This window comes from Coenobita brevimanus, chromosome 7, assembly GCF_032717465.1.
Source record: "Coenobita brevimanus isolate Jiangsu-jjx chromosome 7, ASM3271746v2, whole genome shotgun sequence".
NCBI lineage: Eukaryota > Metazoa > Arthropoda > Malacostraca > Decapoda > Coenobitidae > Coenobita > Coenobita brevimanus.
Window position 1 is genome coordinate 36726090 of NC_136960.1, and position 19827 is coordinate 36745916.

General features: G+C 40.2%; 1 protein-coding gene and 1 non-coding gene across 2 annotated transcripts; both read left to right on the forward strand.

The window, feature by feature from the left end:
- Nucleotides 1-327: 327 nt before the first annotated feature.
- Pi3K59F (phosphatidylinositol 3-kinase 59F) lies at nucleotides 328-15502 on the forward strand. Its single transcript, XM_080276725.1, has 6 exons — nucleotides 328-1974; nucleotides 7690-7824; nucleotides 9334-9462; nucleotides 11366-11518; nucleotides 12870-12998; nucleotides 14915-15502. The coding sequence occupies exons 1-6, from the start codon at nucleotides 328-330 to the stop codon at nucleotides 15500-15502; spliced, it is 2781 nt and encodes a 926-aa protein (XP_080132851.1).
- LOC145405331 (5S ribosomal RNA) lies at nucleotides 5287-5405 on the forward strand. The gene has a single exon (XR_013898334.1). It is a non-coding gene; the product is annotated as a 5S ribosomal RNA (ribosomal RNA).
- Nucleotides 15503-19827: the final 4325 nt, after the last annotated feature.

Genomic DNA, 19827 nt, shown 5'->3' on the forward strand with positions numbered 1-19827 from the left:
CTCAAGAAAAGAACATGTTCTTTTGCTTTAGTCCACCTCCTTGGAGTAAAGGGGTCAAAACATTTTATTTATATCCCCAAAATATAAATTAAGAGAAAAACAGTTACATAGAGGGCCGCGCAGTAAATTGTAAATCCTGTTAACTATTCAAAATGTCTTACTAGTATATTTGTAACAAAAAATTTTAGACATGACATGAATGCTTTTAGCCCCGCAGTTGCTGTATGTTTACCTCAGCTGACTGGAGTGACGGGCAAGACGTGTGTGTTGTGCGTCCCAGCCTATATATTACAATGATAGGTTCATTGAAAAGCAGCTGAACACAAAATGGAACCAAACAGTGATAAATTTTGGTATGTACATAGCTGTGATTTACATGTGAACATACAGGTGAAAATTGGCAACTTGGATGGGAAGCGAGAGAAGCCTAACTACGAAGCGTTGTTAAAAGATCCATTGCTCAAATATTCTGGGCTGTATCAGCCCGGCTGCTCCGATCTGTTTGTATCATGTCAAGTGTATGCTGATGGTCGGGAGTTAACCCTGCCAGTGCGAACCTCATACAAAGCATTCTCAGGCCGTTGGAACTGGAATGAATGGCTAACTTTGCCTCTTAGCTTCAGTGACCTGCCACGTAATGCTGTGTTGGCCCTCACGTTATATGACACTTATGGCCCACGTAGAACTGAGCCCATCGGTGGCACAACAATACCGTTTTTCAGCAAGCATGGGGTTTTCCGAGAAGGTCTGCATGATTTGCGAGTGTGGCCGAATTGTGTTGCCCACCCAGACCATACCCCAGGACAGGGACAAGACCACGGCAAAGACCAGATGCAGAGGCTTGCCAAACTTACCAAGAAGTACAGAAATGGACAGATTATGACGATGGACTGGTTGGATCGCTTAACTTTCCGTGAAATTGAATTGATCAATGAAAAAGAAAAGCGATCCTCCAACTATATGTACTTGATGGTAGAATTTCCCCGCGTTGAGCATGAGGGGGTGATATACTCCATTGTGTGGTGGGAGCGCGGGGGAGAAAAAAAGCATGAACATCGCACCAGTGGAAATATTGTCCGAATACCTGATTCTGAAATTGCATTGGAGAATCTTCAGGAGTCCAAGCATCACAGATTGGCAAGATCTCTGCGCTCGGGTGTCACGGACCGCGATTTGAAACCAAACTCAGCCATCAGGGATAATCTACACACCATCATGGAATATCCCCCTACCAAGCAATTAACGAGTGATGAGCAGGACATGGTATGGAAGTACAGATTTTACCTAAGCTCACAGAAAAAAGCTCTGACCAAGTTCCTCAAAGGTGTTAACTGGAAACTCGCCGGTGAGGCCAAGCAAGCCATTGAACTTCTTAGCCGATGGGTTCCACCTGATGCTGATGATGCTTTGGAGTTGTTGGGTCCGGGATTCACACACCCTGATGTCAGACGCTATGCAGTAGAGCGCCTCAGTCACGCGTCGGATGAAGATCTCCTGTTGTACTTATTGCAGCTCGTTCAGGCTCTTAAGTACGAAGCCCTGGACAATGTTGACATGAGCCTGTGTGACTTATCCCATTATTCATCAAGTGACACCAGTGGGGAAACATGTATGACGGAGGGCTTAACTCCTGGCCCAACTCCAGAGATATCTATGCAAGATAAGCTGTATGAATCGTGTGAGTCTGGGGCTGGAGACCTCACACATTCTGTTTCATCTTTGGAGGAGAGTGTGGCAGCCACCATCCAGAGATCACCAGCAACCTCACTTCTTGTAGAGCAAGACAGTTCCGCTCAAACGTCTTCACTCCCAAATTCAGCTCTGCCAGAATTAGCTGAGATGGACACAGGCCTGGATTTGGCTTCTTTCCTGATACAACGTGCAACCAGGAACAGCACTTTAGCCAACTACCTTTATTGGTACCTGCTGGTGGAGTGTGAGGACCAAGAGCCTGGGCTTAAGCACGATGTCAAGGTGAGGAGATTATATACTGCTATGCTAATACTTTACTTGGCCGATGTGCTGATGGGGAACCTACATATGGCTGCACTGTGCACCCTGAGTAGAGCAGCTGTAGTGTCCATCTGGAAACTAAACCTTCTTACATTTCCCTTCACCTCACTGTGGGAAGGACCCTGGTGAGGTGCTGTGTACTACAAGTGGGTGCCAGATCCCAACATGGTGTATGTACTGTACTGTACTGTACCAGCAGGACACTTTTGCATACATATGGTCAGCACAGCCAGACAGACAAGGGTTTAAGCAACAACAACAATTGCCTCTGTATCCTGTAATTTCTCTCTTTCTTTTTACCCTGCCCTATTGTAAAAAAAATAAATAAATAAATAAAAAAAAATAAGATAAAATGCTAATGTGTGTGTGCAATCTACCATCAGTATGGGGATCATTATGGTGAAGCAGGATATCATTTGGTAAATGTATGGCGTAGTTTAAGCATTAGAAATACCTTACCATTTCAGTTTTTCTTGGTGGATTTCAGTATTGCGTAATAATTGTTTTTACTGTGGTAGCCTAAGTGATTGTTTTGTGTTCATTTTCTTGTCTGTCAGTGCCAGTCCGATTTCTTAATAGTTCTTACGGATGTAGGCTTCACAGGGGTGATGGCAAAATTTATAAGATCTACTGAAATTTATTGCTGATAGCCTAAATTTACATACCAGGGCAATTACTGTAATTAATCTAACTTAAACTATGTAAACTTTCGAAACAGTGCAACTTAACCTGACGAGACCTTGCAATCTAACCAACCCAGCCCAGCTTGCTTGACCTAGAACCTACATTAACTGAATCTAACCTGCCTGAATAGAAAAAGAATTTGAGTAGATTGTAGTATCTGCCATTATACCCAAGAAGCACCATTCGTTAGAGCTGGTATCACAATACTGTCATGCAGCGACTTTTTTACTTCCATGCACACTTCCCTGTTTCTTACGACTGCTTTCAAAGAACCAGCACCCTTTCTTCCTTGTTGTAGCTATCCTTTCAAGCACTTCACCCTCCAAACTTCCATCCTTATTCATCACATTACCCAAGTACCGTAAAGTGGGGTGACCGGACGATTTTTACATGTTCTAAGTTGTAACTCAGCATGTTAAGCTTTAACAAGATCATTTCTTGCATGAATGTGTGGCTTAAGAACGTAGCTTTATAATGAGACAGGTGAAAAAAAATTCAGGTCTCTGCTTGTATTTTAACAAAATGTTTATAATGTCAAGAGTGAGAGCAGTGGAAATGAGTTATTTAAGAGGAGCCTGTGGAGTCACGTGGAGAGACAGGCTGACGAATGAGGATATAAAGGAGCGTTGTGGTGTGGATGTGGATGTGATAGGAAGCGTTGTGAGGAACACACTGAGGTGGTTTGGCCATGTGGAGAGGATGGAGGGTGAAAGATTGACGAAGAGAGTGTATGTGAGTGAGGTGGAGGGTGGAAGAGGGAGGGGGAGACCGAGGATGAGATGGAGGGATGGGGTGGAGAGGTATATGAGAGAGGGGGGTGTGAGTTGGGAGCAGGGCAGTGAAATGGCGGGGGACAGGGCGACTTGGAGGCGATTTGTTTGTGGCCACCCCAAACGGGATTGAGGCGTCTGGCAATAGATAGATAGATAGATAGTTTATAATGCTGTCCGAAGCCATAATCGATGTGGGGTGACTCCGTACTGGGGTGGGGTGACTTCAGACAGTCAATGCTTTTGCCCTTTAAATGGGAGCACGTGTATTTGGCGACGTCTTCGGACACTGTTGAGGTGACTTTGGACACTGACAGAGGTTTAAAAAAAAAAAGAAACTGTGAAAACATATTTTTGTAACCCCTATAGGACTAATTAAAGATTATAATTTATTTTACACTCCTTTTGTCACAATGAACACATACATGTGTTTGAAATAAAGCCACGTAAGTGTTTATCACAATTGAATTCTGGTACACAGAAAGTGTAGGAACTTTTCTAACTTAAGAAAATATATGACTTTCTTTGTGAAATACATGTAATGACGCTTTAAAAATGTAAGGCACACCTGTGACACAACTTCTTGTAAAAATAAAAGTAATATTCTTGAGATAAAGCAAATAAATCTTAATTAGGTAAATATAAGTATCACAAGTAGCACCAGACTTAATACAATACAGCCTGAGAAATTTATGGCTCATTGTGCCATTTTGCTGTAGTAATGATATGCAAAGTTAAAGCCCATAAATTAAACAAATATTTGTATTACTTGATTATCGCTTTTCTTACTCATCCGCTTCATCTACACCTGTTAATCTAAACTTACTGATCACGTTGAGTCTCATTACCCAATAATTCTCTCTCTCTCTCTCTCTCTCTCTCTCTCTCACAGGCCAGCTATTGACATCCACATTGATTATCATACCTGGTACAACATTTTTTGTCAAGTGTTGGCTCTGGCAATGTTTTAACAATGTCATCCTTGTCTGCATCATTGTAATCATCTGTGGTACAGTTAATGAACACCTTACCTGTATGTGTTCCATTGACATGTTTGAGAAAACGCTCAGTGTAATCATTCTGTCACATAGGTATTTCTCTTCTACTAATGACAACACAGTCTGTCCACCAGCCGCTTTCATATGCTTTCCTTTTAGACAGTCATATAAGGTACTTTTACTTAAGTTCCATTTTGTAGCTGCCTTATGCACACTTTGGTGTTTATTTGTTTTTTAATGTCATCTTTGGCATTTTTTATTCGGTCTTTATCTACTTTGCTAATACAGTTCCTCTTTTCACTTTGCACTTTTGGGATGTATTTCCTTGGCATTTTGCCTCCTGTAAAAGAAAGACAACTTTAATATACAGTAATTTCACCTAGTAATGCACAGCAAGCATCCCCCAAATCATGTCAACGCTGTTGCCTTATATAGTTAAGGTTTCTTAAGAAGGTAGCAAGTGTCAGATGTTGTCATGATTGAAAGGATGCTTGCTATGTATAGTTAGGTAGAAATACTGTCTGTGTGTCTGCTTGCACACACACAAGTTGGAAGCTATATTTTTTTCCTTTCCCTGTCCGAAGTAACCCCAGATCTTGTCCGAAGTAACCCCATTAAATCTAAAAAAAGAAGAAAATTTGCTGTTAGGCCTGTGGACCTTGAACTACGGACACTGAGGCCAAAGTAACTGTATGTGTGGTATCGCAAATGTTTTTACGACACTCTGGCGATGGTCACTTGTCTTCACACCCTCCCATCCTTTATGCTCAGTAGAAGTTTGACCGATACAAAAAAACATGCCTTTTTTTATGACGTATTCAATGAACGGCCATACCACGTTGAGTACACCGCTTCCCGTTCGATCAGCGAAGTTAAGCAACGTTGGGTCTGGTTAGTACTTGGATGGGTGACCGCCTGGGAACACCAGATGCTGTTGGCATCCCTACGTTAAGTGAGGTTGGTGGAGGATTAGTGCCCCTCCCTATAATTAACTCTAAGCCCTTGGCCACCCTGTCTGGGATACATGGTGTCTGGCAATGAATGAATGAATGAATGTGTAAATGGGATTACATTATTATTTTATCTAAGTTATAGCAACAACATTCCTCATTAATAATACTCATATTATTTTCACAACCAGATTTTCATTTCTCTGTACAGTATTTTAATTGGTTTACATTTTTTCCCGAAATGTCTGAAGTCGTCCCCAAGTCCGAATTCACCCCACTTTACGGTACTTAAATGGACTCACATTTTCCATTTCCTCATCATCCAACGTTGCTTTACATCGAGTGACTTCATTCCTCTCGAAGACCATAACTTTACCCTTCCCTACATTCAACTCTAGATTCTGTTTCTTTCACACTTTTACAAACTCATTCAACAAGCCTTGCAGTTCCCCTTTGTCTTCATTCAACAATACAGTATCATCTGGAAACAACAGTACAGGGGGTTTCCAAACACTGCCATTTCTCTTTAAAGCTGCTTCAACATTCACTGCCCTACCTTGTATCTCTTTTATAACCCCATCCATATACAGATTGAACAGCATTGGAGAGATGACACATCCATGTTTCAATCCAACATTCATATAGAAAAATTCACTTAGTTCACTATCCACACGCACTGCAGCCTGAACCCCCTCATACATACTCATGACATTCAACAACCTCTCATTCACTCCATATATTCTTAATGTATTCCACATTCCTTGTCTATCTACCGTGTCATATGCTTTCTCTAAATCCATAAAGGCTGCATACCTGGTACCGTACAACTTCTTTACCTTCTGTAGAAACTTTTCCACTAAGGCCTAAGAATGAACATTTGATCTACACAACCTCTTCCCTTCCTAAACCCTACCTGTTCTTCACCAACTAATTCCTCTGTTATTTCCCTACCTCTGTCAGTAAGTATCCTACCGTGCACTTTTCATGTTACCATACACTAAGAAGACAAATTCCCCTGTGATTACTGTAAATTTAATAAAAAAAATAGATATCAAACAGGATGAGTGAATTGGGTAAGGTTTTTCTGCTGTTTGAACTAAGCCATATGTTTACCCATCATTTTTATTTTATTTGACTGATAAGGGTATAAAATGATCCATTGCATTCATTTAGCTTCATGTAGGTGGGCATTAGGATTGGGGTGATGATGGAATTGGTGGTAACTGCAGTCATATTATTTTTTATCAGCTACTTTATTTGTAGTGTGGGCAAAAATCAGTCAGTTAGCTATTAGTGTGAAATTGTTGTAATATGTTAGCTTCTCCATATTCTGTCCTCCCCCACTTCTGAATTGCTTAATCCAATTCCATACCCTATTTGCTGCTATAATTGGAGCAAGGAAGATCCAAGAATCGGAAAAGAAAGCTGAAAATTGGACAACTATCTGTCAGTTCAGTTCCCAGTGAAAGTGACATAGTGGTAGAATGCATTGACACACATCCCTAAGACCTTCATATAGAATAATTCCATCTCTACAGCTTTCACACTTTTCCTTAGTGCCTGTGTATAATAATTTCCAATACAGTAGATGATGACACCCCCATCCCTTTTGTTTTCCATTCAGTGTGCAATTCTTGGGGAACACTTCAGAAATAGCATTTACAGCAAAACTTACTAGCACTTTCAATTAAGAGAAATTCTAACTGTCAAAAGGTTAACTTGGACACATACACACACATACGCACGCACGCACTCTGTGTGTGTGAGAGAGAGAGAGAGAGAGAGGTACATCTGGGGAAAATGCCATATTAGGATAATCTGATCTTTTTCGTTCTGTTTATTGGTGTGAGAAATGTACACCCACAAATAATTATCCTCCACCCTTATGGAGTGATGCAGCTAAGTGACACATGCACCAATGATTCCAAATTACTAACAGTACAGTGAATACAGTTTCACTTGTATGAATAATTTCAAAGCTCATTGCACCAATGGGTGCTGAACAATTTTTCAGTGGGGGTAGCTACCTGTGGGAGGTATGGTGCTGTGCTAATCATACCTTTCTTTCTGCCCATCCTTAATTATGCAACACATGTTGTGTGATAACATTATGACACATGAACCAAGAATTTAGAATTACTAACTCGGCCAAATGAGCTCAGTGTTGTTTCTACAAATCATTTCAAATTCATTGCACCCAGGGATGCTGAATAATTTTTGAGAGGGTGTATCTGTGGAGGATAGGTTCTGATTTTTTTTGTTTTTCCTTCAAAGGTGCGAGAAATGTACCTGTGGGTGTTGCGGCGCTTCCGTCTGGCACTGCAACAGGGCAGCCAGGAAGCTAAACACTCCCTCCACTCACTCACTCGTCAGCATCACTTTATGGAGAAACTTGTTGATCTTGTTAAGGTAGGTTAACCACTTCACTCAAATGATGCATTTCTTGCTTAATTTTTGTTACCCTTCTGAAACGAAATATATAGTTGGTTTGTGTTCATCAGACAGAGATCCTTAACCACTTTCAGCTCGGTTGATGGCCAGGTGTGGCTAGATTGTAGGTTTGGTTAGACCAGAGGTCGGCAACCTGCGGCTCAGGAGCCGTGTGCGGCTCTTTTAGGACATTTTTGTGGCTCCAGGAGCTTCGTAAAGAAACATTTATTCTTTCAGAACGAAAGCATCATATAACAAGTGCAAGGCAACATTAGATTTTTAATTCAACTTTGAAAAGATCTATAGGCATCAATTGTTATGATTTCTAGAAATGCAAGCCATATGTCCTTCCTAAGCTGAACTTACTGTGAATACAAGTAGATGGAACAATATCACCGTAATGTTTTGTTTAGATTTAGAAGTGCTGCAGATTTCGGTTTATGAGACATTTTTTTGTATTGCGGCTCCGAGAGTTCTATATACAGTATATATATTTTTAAATGAAACTTTAAAATAAATGGCTCTTCTAGGTTTAAGGGTTGCTGACCTCTTGGTTAGACCATTACTGTAACCAGTGAGATTCATTTCACCTCATAGCCAAGGCTCAGTGAATTTCATACAACCACGACATAGTAATCAGGTGAGGGTAGTCCAGTTCTGTCAGATGAAAACTATATGACTGACTAACTATAGATTATTTTGTAAACTTTAGGAAGGGTTTTTTATTTGGATGTGGTAGATCGAACCTTCTCTAAACCCCTTCACATTGAGTGCTCTTATAATCTGAATAGCTGCATCGTCAGGCAGCAGAAAGAATAATTGTTACTGTACTTCACCAGACACGAGGGGTTAGGCCTAGTTGTAGTAGTTATAGTAGTACAGTAGTTGCAGTCTAGGCTCATCTGAAATGTGAACCCAGTGGGTTGCAGGCTTAATTGGAGGAACAGGGAAATAGGCTTAGTAGATATCAGTGTAACTTAAATATAGAATTTTTGTGTAGCTTATGCCAGATTTAGCAGGAAAAAAAAAAAGTGAGGATTTGTTTGATACTCCAGTACATGCACATGAGAACTTCATATGAGTACATACAGTATTATATGCCCAGTTCATGCATAGCCTGGAATGAATAAAGGACCAAACATCATAAGTTACCTCATCCTGCTAATAATATCATTCACTTCCAGAAAATTCCATTCTCTTGTCTTGTTCTGCAACCCCATCCCCAGATATGTTCATTAATGCAGGTCCTGATAATTACTTTTTTCCCACACACACCTTTCATTTACTTATGCTTACCTTCCAGATAGGATTTTTCATCTTAATACATCAGACTTAAATTGGAGATCATTAATGTTCCGAAACAATACTGCTGATGGTTTGATGTTCATGTTGTTATTTCAAGGTATTAAGTGCTAATGAATTCTTTTGAAGAACTGATCCATTTGATAATCTAGACAAATCATTGTCGTCATTATTATTACCTTTCAGACTGTAGCAAAGGATAGTGGAAATCGAATGCGCAAGATTGAGAAGCTGCAAGCACTGTTGGCTGACACAGAAAATTCAAAAATAAACTTTTCCAATTTTGAGAACTTGCCACTGCCACTAGACCCAGAGGTTAGTTAACACTACTTGGTAATGTATGAAAATGTATTTATTTATTTTTTTATGGCTCAACATTTTTAATGTGTATATATATATATATATATATATATATATATATATATATATATATATATATATATATATATATATATATATATATATACTGTATATATATATATATATATATATATATATATATATATATATATATATATATATATATATATATATATATATATATATATATATATATATATATTGTATTTTTGAGGGAAAACTCTGACTGATTATCAGCTCTGCACAAATTGAAAGTGCTAATGAGGAACCTACAGGTGATAGTGCTGTGTAATCTGGGTGGAACAGTTGTAGCATACACCTGGGAGCAGAACCTTCTCAGGTCCACATGAGAGCCAAACCTTTGAATATTCCCTGCACCTCACCATGGGGAAGGACCTTGATCTGACCCAAGTGAGACATTGTTTGCTACAAGGGGTCACCAGATCCCCAAACAGTGTATGTACTGTACTCTGCCTGTAGGACAGTCCTGCAGAAACAGTTGCTTACCCATAGTCGATATGTGTGCATGGCCAGACAGACTGTGATTAAGCAGCAACAACAACACTAATTATAATACTGTATTGTTGTAATGAAACCCTTTGTATATATGCAGTGCTCAGTTTTAACCTGTAGGTGAAATATTGGCTTTAGTGTTAAAATTTGTACTTCCTGCCAGGAGTTTGAACTAACAGTGTATACTGTTTATTACTGACAATTATTTCAGTTATAGTCAGGTCACCTATAATGCAACTTACAGTATTTATTCTCACAAATGATTATATTTTGGAAAATTGCATTGTGAGGTAAGGGTAAATGGGTATTTTAGTTCAATATGCCCCCCCCCCCCTTTTTTTTTTTTTTTTTTTTTTTTTAATACCCCTTTGCCTGCTAGAACAGTCACCCACCCCCCATGTCTATCCATATAGGAAACCTACTTGAACATAATTACTGTATGTAAATACACACACATACTGTACCCCATTACCTGCCCTGACCAGAAACCCACTTAAAGCTAATTCAGCCTGATGTGTGCTACTTAGACCTAACCATGGCATTTATTTGACCTAACATCTTGACCCTTATGCCCACTGGAATAAGGTGAGGATGGTCAAAATGCCCTGGGTATCTAACTGGCGCTTTAGCTATACCATGACAGATTGCTAACAGTCTTAATTCATCTTAGCCCTTAGGTGTTTCTTTAAATCTAAAACCACCCATATCATCCCAGTCTACCTAATTTCATCCGTATATTTGAGATGCTTTCTGTCTTCGTGTTTTCCGGTATAACTCCAGTGTCTTTAACCATTTGACCTATTGTGTGCATAATACATTATTGCCATTTCTTCATCGCACATACTTTTAGCATTTCTTCTGTTGCACTATCCACTCCTGTTGTCATTTTCACTTTGAATATTTTCTCTGCCGTCTAACATCTTTACTTGTTGCATCCTTTGGTTTATCTTACCTCTTTACTTTCTTGTACCGTAAACATGTAGTTTTCACCATTTGTGTTGTCTGGTACAATACAAGAAAGTAAAGAAAGTATTCTGTATGTTCAGCTATCTCTTCTTTCATATCCCCCAATTCTCCATTTAATTATCTAACTTTCCTTGGATCATCACAACTCCAGTTTTGTTCACTTTTAAGGGAGAATCTTTTGTAAGTATATATTCATTTAATGCCCTGTTAGAAAATAGCTGTGAATAGTCATGAACTCAAGTGATACCTTGCACTCTAGTCTGTCATGTGCTAAGTCAAGTTAGAATCTATGTATATATTTGCTTGGCCTGGGCAGTTATGGTAATCTTGCATGTAATGTATGACTTTTGCATTATTTTATATTCATTCTGCACTTCAGGTAATAGTGACGGGAATTATACCAAGTCGAGCAACTTTATTTAAATCAGCCCTGGAGCCATGCCGCCTTACATTCAAGACTGTGACAGGGGGAGAGTATGTGGCCATCTTCAAGCATGGTGATGACCTGCGCCAGGACCAGCTCATTATACAGGTATGCCATCTTATGTTGAACCACTGGTTGAGCCATTTACTTCATTGGGTGGTAACCACGTAACTAAACACGAGTGGCAGTCTAGTGGGTTAAGGTGCTCGAAGAGGATGTGTCCCACATTGGTTTGTATCTGAGGGGTGGTTGAGATCTGTTGCTCATGCGATGCTACTTGGGCAAGTGACTTGTCACCCTCACATCAAATGTCAGGACCAGTGTAGGTTTATATCCAAGGGGTGGTTGGGGTTTATTGCTTATGTAATGCCACCCAGGGATGAGTGAGGCTGGTCACTCTCATCTTAAATGTCAGGACTAACGTACCTAGCTCTGGGCTCTTAAGCTTCTCGTGGGGCAACATGGGACTGGATGATAGATGGATGGACTAAGCCCAGCCCCAGATTCGAACGTTCCTAATGGGGCAAAAATAGGATTGCATGATGATGATGACAATGAGTAGTTGAATGAGTTCCTTATTAACCCTCTTATGATTGGGACAGCCATGGTGTTCTATTCCAACTAACTTTAGATGATTTTATTCAGCTGAGAGTGAATCCTAGGAGCCTTGATATTAATACCATCACTAGTAACTCTTTCATGGTCAGGACGGCTGTAGTATTCTATCCCAGCTAACATGAGGCAGTTGTTATCAGCTGAGAGTGAGTCATAGAAGACTGAGAGAGTTAAAGGATTATTTTCAGTTCCTTGAGTGAATGAATTACAGTATTAGTATCATTTTTTTATTTTCTTAATGTTAATTCCAATACAACTAAGGTATTTATTGATGTCAAGATGTAATGCTTTGTCTGTTGGCTGCCATGAGATTGTATGAAGCAGTGGAAGTGAAACTTGAACCTTGTTAGAAGGACACAAGCCAAAAGTGAGAGCAGCAGAAATGAGTTTCATTGTATTTGCCTGGACCATGTGGATTTACATGTAGAGACACAGACAGACAAATGAGGAAATGAAGGAACATTGTAGTGTTGATGCGGATGTGAAAACATTAAGAGAAATGTTCTGAGATGGACTGGCCAAGTGGAATGGATAGAGAATGAGAGGCTGACTGGAAGAGTGTGTATAAGCTGCAAAAGGACAAAAATTGGGGGCAAGTTAGAGTAAAAGGGGTATAAAGTATGATGGCTGGGTTTCTGGCCTAAGAGTGATGTTTATATAGCTGGTTACCAAGCTAATAGGCACACTTCACTCATGATATATTCTCCCAGGGTCAATGACAGCCAACCTTCTAGTACCTTGTTTATTGTATATATCATTTCAAAACATTACATGACCTTAGTTCAGTGATAAATACAGTATAGGAACTTGTTTTCAGCATTTTTAAAATCATGTTCCCTTTCAGATTATAACCCTGATGGACAGGCTTCTAAGGAGAGAGAAATTGGACCTGAAGCTGACTCCCTACAAGGTTTTAGCCACCAGCAGCAAACATGGATTTGTTCAGTTCGTCGAAAGTCAGGCTGTAGCTGATGTATGTACACTGTGTGTGGGTGTTTTTTTTTTTTTTTTTTTTTTTTTTTTTTTTGCACTCCAGCCAGATAAAGTCCATAAAGATTTAAATCTGAGGGGTTATCAGGGTTGCTTGCTCACACACATTGTCACTCAAAGAAAAACAGCTGGTCACTGTTGCCATAAATACTTGGACTGAATTCCCTAGCCTTGGGCCCCTATACTCCTGATGAGATATTAAAAATTTTTGATAATGGGATTTTAATTTGATTATAGTGTATGATAATGTAGACAGCTATAAAAACTTTTGCTTGTATTGACCATTTCCCTTTTTATTATTTTTTCCATACAGTTACTTGTATAATGTAAACTACAGTATTTGTATTTGTTCAGGTAACATTTTGTAGTTTATCTTTCTTCACAATAGCTGTGTTGTCACAGCAACTTTTGAACGTGGTATATGAGTACTGTAACAGCCAGTCTCATTATTACCTCCATCAGCACTTACAGGCATCTGTACAGTCAAGTCACCTAATCCGTGGCAATTAGAGACTGGTACCTTCTCACGGATTATGAATTCCACGGTTTACAAAGTTAAGAACCAATGGGAAAAAAGGATATTTAGTTTGGACCCTCGTGGAACCCCCCTACAGCAGCCTACATACACCTGACTAGCCAACAGCAAACACAAATAGACAATCTTAGAAATATTCAGTGCACGTATTTAATGGAAATAAACAATAATTAAGTGGAAATAATAGTTAAGGGGCTTCACCTGACTCCGAAGGACGAAAATGCTTAAGTGGATGGGGTGGGTAGAGCCCAGGGAGAGGTAACCTTGACAAAAAAAAAAAAAAAAAAAAGGCCAGGTAACGCTCAGAACTCACGAGGGAACACAAGTAGTTGGCGGTTGGCAGGACAGGAGGTAAACAAAACATGACTGCTGTAGCGTGCACACATGCCACCAGGGCCAGGCTGTGATTGGCTGCTGGGTCTAGGTTGTCTGTGATTGGCTAGCAGCCACAGAATACATCATGGCTGCCCAGATATTGTAAATCTTCTCGGAAATGAGCCACTTTGGATTCTAGGAACTGCATTTTTCAAGTTTTTTCTGTGGAATAAAAAAAAATAGGGACTGGTTTTGCAAAGTACCGCGGATTACAAATCCATGGATTACATATACGCAAATTAGGCAACTTGACTGTAGTCCAGAACATTATTTTAAGCATAAGAGACCGACCAATGCCCTTGGTAGCAGTTACTTTATGAAAAATGTGATTTGCCAGTGTGCCCCAAAAACATCACGCACATGAGCACATCACAGACATAAAGTCAGTCTTTGCTTAGAGTCTATTCTTTTGTTTTTCCTTCCTCTGTTCTGTTATTGTAAAAAAAAAAAAAAAAACTTTTAAGTGTAACAACTGTTAAGTGAGGTATGCTACTGGTTCATGAGCGATAGACATAAAAACACTTGTTTCTGACATTCGAAAGATTTATAATAAATCACTAACAGTTTTAACTGAGGAAAGGTGTTAATTTAGTTACAACTTAATGGTAATAATGAAACACTTTGAATACTTTCAGCCTTTTAAACTCATCTGTGCTTGGATTTTTTTTCTACCCAAAAAGCAAAATTCACAGTACTTTTAGCATTGCAACTCTGAATTTTGAGCTGTTTCAAGGTTTGCCTGGAATGATAACACTGTAGGTTAGTAGGTAAGTTTGAAACCTGAAGTAAGTGGTTTGAATGTAATTTTGAAATCTTAATTTTCAAATCCCTTCATCTCTCTGGTGTGGAACTTGCATCCTAGTGTGAAGAGACAGGAAGCAGATGGTCATGGCTAAAGGTATCAAAAGGAACAACTTTAAACAGGGGCTTTCAGTACCATAATTGTTTGATCACTGCAATATAATATTACTTGATTTTATTTGTGACAGGTGCTGCGTACAGAAGGAGGGATCCAGAACTTCTTCCGTCGCTGTGCACCTTCAGAGAGTGGCCCGTATGGCATTGCGGCTGAAGTGATGGATACATATATAAAGTCCTGTGCAGGCTACTGTGTTATAACCTATCTGCTTGGCATTGGTGACCGCCATCTTGATAACCTTCTGCTAACAACTTCAGGTAACCTTCTACACATAGACTTTGGGTATATCCTGGGCCGAGACCCCAAGCCCCTTCCTCCTCCAATGAAGCTGTGCAGAGAGATGGTTGAAGGGATGGGTGGGGCTCAGTCTGAACACTACCACGAGTTCCGAAAGTTATGCTACACAGCTTTTCACCAGTTACGGCGCCATGCTAGCCTAATCCTCAACCTCTTCTCTCTCATGGTTGATGCCAATGTGCCTGATATTGCCCTTGAGCCAGACAAAACTGTTAAGAAAGTTGAAGACAAGTTCAGACTGGACCTTACTGATGAAGAGGCAGTAAGTTATATGCAAGGGCTGATTGATGATTCAGTTAATGCTGTGGTGGCTGTTGTTGTAGAACAGCTGCATAAATTTGCTCAGTATATTAGGAAATAAGTCTGGCATGTTTACAGTGTAGAGTATCTTGAAGTGACTGCAAGGCAGTGTTGGTATGATGTTGAAAATGTATTATGGAAATTGTGTTTACAGTACATTCTAAGTAACATATATAACCAGTGAAAATTAGATACTTCCCAGCTTGAGGTTACAGATAGGGAAATGATCTTACTTTATTTGATTTATACATATCTTTCATGTATTTGTTTACTTCCCAGTTATTTTCATTGCACTGTACAATACTGCCTGAGTTTTTTATATGAAAACTCAGATATTGTTTCTGGAGTCTTATCAGTATTGTATGTATTTACACAAGCAGTGGAACACAGTTACAAGATAGAAGTACTTCATCATGAGTCCTTCATCGCCTTATGTCTCATGACTAGTACTTATGCATCATTTAATTTCAAAGACCAACATGGCACTTGATTCAGCAACATGTGTCATTGAATGGAAAAAACTATATATAAAGCTATTTGCTAGAAATTGATGTTTTGTCAGATTCTTGCCAAACTGTCAGCTAGAACATGTGATATATTTTCTTTAATTAAGGAAATTTGCAGGTTTATGACAGTAGGTATAGGTTCTTAAACACGGATAAAAAGTCCGTTTGCCAGTGAAACTTGGCTGCTGTAAATTTTACTTTTTTTCTGCTATCATGACATAAATGCTTATCAAAAATCTGAAACTACCATTTGAAATGCAGTTATTTAGATACCAGCAGTTTCTGCTTTTCGTGGTAACAGATTATGGAAACCTGAATCTTTGAAAATATAATGTTTTGTTTTCACAGGATAAATTGGAAATTGTTTTGCATATTCCCCCCCCCCCCTTTTTTTTTTTTTTTTTTTTTTTTTTTTTGAAGGTGATAGTATGAATTGTGTTTAAAGTGACAAGTAAATAGCTATAACTTCCTATCTTGAGAAAATACAAGTCAGTTGCATTTACCAGACAGACCCCTAAGCCACATTCAATTTAGGGTTAATTTTGTTCAATAAAATTGCACCAGGGTCTTGGCCCACCACCCACACTCTTCATTGGGATTTGTTGTGTCTTCCCCTCATCCTGTCTATGCCACAACCTTTTTGTTTGGCAGTGAGCAACTCATAACAGCAGGACTGAACCCCGTCTCAATGATATTCATATGTATATATACAGTCACTGCTCGCATAACACAGGATTATTGTACCCTGAAGCTCTCACTTTATGAAAATTCTGCATTATAGGGCCTTATGTTTATATGTGAAAGGGCTTCATGGTACCCAAGCTAACCCCAGGTTCACCTTTTGAGTCCCCCCCCCCCCCAGGACATTTACGTTTAGAGGGAGGGGGAGGCCGAGGATGAGATGGAGGGATGGGGTGGAGAGGTATATGAGAGGGGGGGGGGTGAGTTGGAAGCAGGGCAGTGAAATGGTGGGGGACAGGGCGACGTGGAGGCGATTTGTTTGTGGCGACCCCGTACGGGATTGAGGTGTCTGGCAATAGATAGATAGAGATAGAGACATTTACGTTTCATTTTGTTTCGTTTTTTGTTGGCTCCAACATGCTTGCATGCGTTGGCATAGGTCACCTAATGGCGGCTCTTCATGCTACCCGATCTATGGCAGCCTTCCTGTTCAGTCCCTTAACCCTGAGGTCACACTTAATGACCTCCTCCCACATCTTTCTTGGTCTGCCCCTCGCGGCCCCGTCCCCAATATTAACACTTCTCACATTCTGCACTCAGTTAGCATCCTCCATCCTCTACGCATGTCCAAAGCATCTCAATCTACCTCTCCTCATCACAACACCAGTACACTCCAGTCCCATCCTACCTCTCAACTCTTCCATTGTAAACCCAGCCCCCCCAGGCCTTGCACGCAGGGATGCACTGCACATCCACCTAATCATTGTCATTTCTGTACGTTTGAGCCTGCGAATATCCTCTTCCTTTACTGCCCAGGTCTCCCTACCATACAGCATCACACTCCTAAACCATGCTGCATACAAAGACCCCTTAGCACATAGGGAGAGTCCTTTCAGTGTCAGGAGAGGCAACAGCTCCTTGAACTTCTTCCAACCTCTTCTCACCCTAGCCACAGAGCTAGCTCCATCCCCTCCTCCAGCACATAACATGTCTCCCAAATAAAACTCTTTCACACACTCAAGAGATTCACCAGCAAGTTCAATCCTTTCACACTTGACAATCTCCACCTGCTCACCCCGACATACCGCACACATAAAATCAGCATTATCTCGTAGTCTGCCTCTAATACCACTACATTTCCTGTGCATCCATTTATCACAAACACTGCACAAGATGGAATTACTTCCCACACCCTTGTGGCAAACTGCACATGGCCACCCTCCCTCTTCTTTGACTGTACTGCCACCAACCCTAGACATCATCACTTTTGTTTTATCTGCATTTACCCGTAAGCCTTTATGCACCATACCATCTCTCCACTTCCTAATTCTGTCCTTTGCCTCCCTTTCATTCTCTGCAATCAACACCAAATCATCAGCATACAACATCTCCCACGGGAGTCTGTTTTTAAAGTCATGTGAGAGGACTTCAAGTACCATGATAAACAACATGGGGCTCAAAACTGACCCCTGATGCACACCAACATTCACGTATAACTTATCACTCAAATCTCCACTCACTCCTACTTGGGTGCGAGCACCCACATACGTGAACATAACCACCCTAACCAGCCACACCTCCAAGCCAAGCTTTCTCATTGCCCACTTCACCACCTCTCTAGGGACTCTGTCAAAGGCCTTTTCCAAATCAACAAAAACAATATACAGATCCCATTTCTTTCCAATATATTTTTCCTGAAGCTGTTGAACAATGAATATGACAGTGTTCCCCCTGCCTGGCATAAACCCAAACTGCTTCTCATCACTATTCACTGTTTTCTAATCATACCTTTTAGAACTCTCTTCAATACCTTCATTATCTGATCTAAAAGCCATATACCTCTATAATTTCCTCTTTCCAGGGCATCACCCTTCCCTTTGTACACATTTACAGTTACACTCTTCAACCAATCATCTGGAACAACACACTCATATGTTGTCATATTTATCAGGTCAGTGACTAACCTCACCCCTATATCTCCTGAGGCCTTCAACATTTCGGGAGTCAACCTAGACACACCTGCTGCCTTCCCCACCTGCATCCTGCCTATTGCCTCACTCACAGTAGCAGGGTCAGTCAAAAGCCAAAGACTAAACATTGGATCTGCTGGCTCCAAACCATCCCTGGCTATAATGCTCTCTCCATGCATCTTTAATATCCCCACTGTTCACCACTACCCTTCCTTCATCATTCTTCACACACTGCTCACCTATAATATCCCAATTATCCCTCTTCATCTGATTTGCCACCTTAAATATCATATTTTTCCTTTCCATATGATTTAGGTTATCAAGTAAAAGTCTCTGTGACTCAGACTTCATCCTGTATACCAGCCTAATAATGATTTCATTACTGTACATACAAACACTGGAGGATTCCTCACCTTGAGTGGAATAGGTTGTGGGCTTGCTGGGGGTAGGTGGAGTGGAGTTCTGTGGTAAAAAAAAAAGAGCAAAGATCACACAGAGCATGTGTGCACCAGACTGGGGCAGGAATGCTTAGTGGACCGTGACAACACCCCACACAGACACGTGATAGCCATATGTCATAGGCTGATGCAACCTGCGCTATTACTGGCTGGGTTATGTCTGCTCCCACCACATTATGGCCCTATTTTTCCACGTTGTGACTGTTTGAACCATAATTTGGGGCCTTGGCCAGCTTCCTTCACCTGCGTTATGCCTATCATTTTCGCGTTGTGACCATTTTTCGCCCTCAGATTTTGCCTCCCGTGTTATGTTAGTTTCACGCACTAGGATTGCGTGTTGTGTGAGCGGTGACTATATATATATATATATATATATATATAAATAAATTTTGTTACTTTCAGACAACTGTTACTGTATTTAGAACATTAAAAAAAAGGGGTGGGGATTTTGTAATGGCAAAATATTTTTTTTTAACTCTCTGGGAAGAGCCATTTCTTATTTAACATTTGTGCTGTTGGTGCAGACAAAATTCTGCATTAAGTGAAACAGTCATAACTTATGCCTCTGCTTGTGTCCTATAGCTAAGGAGTAATTAAACAGTAATCTGGTATTGTTCGCATCATCTGGCTTCAGAGCAATGTTAGAGTGAAGCATGAGTAATTGTACCTGAGTATATGAGTTAATTCATCAACAGACTAAAAACAGTGTTACATAGCTATTGTAAAATATCCTTAAATGAAGAGTATTTGTAGGTTGCTTTACTGTAGTGC

What these genes read in the sequence shown, in the direction of transcription:
- Pi3K59F (XM_080276725.1), top strand. Translation starts at nt 328, where the DNA reads ATGGAACCAAACAGTGATAAATTTTGGTATGTACATAGCTGTGATTTA. An exon ending in AACTTGTTGATCTTGTTAAG is followed by an intron (nt 7,825 to 9,333) that starts GTAGGTTAACCA and finishes ATTACCTTTCAG; the next exon opens with ACTGTAGCAAAGGATAGTGG. An exon ending in CACTGCCACTAGACCCAGAG is followed by an intron (nt 9,463 to 11,365) that starts GTTAGTTAACAC and finishes TCTGCACTTCAG; the next exon opens with GTAATAGTGACGGGAATTAT.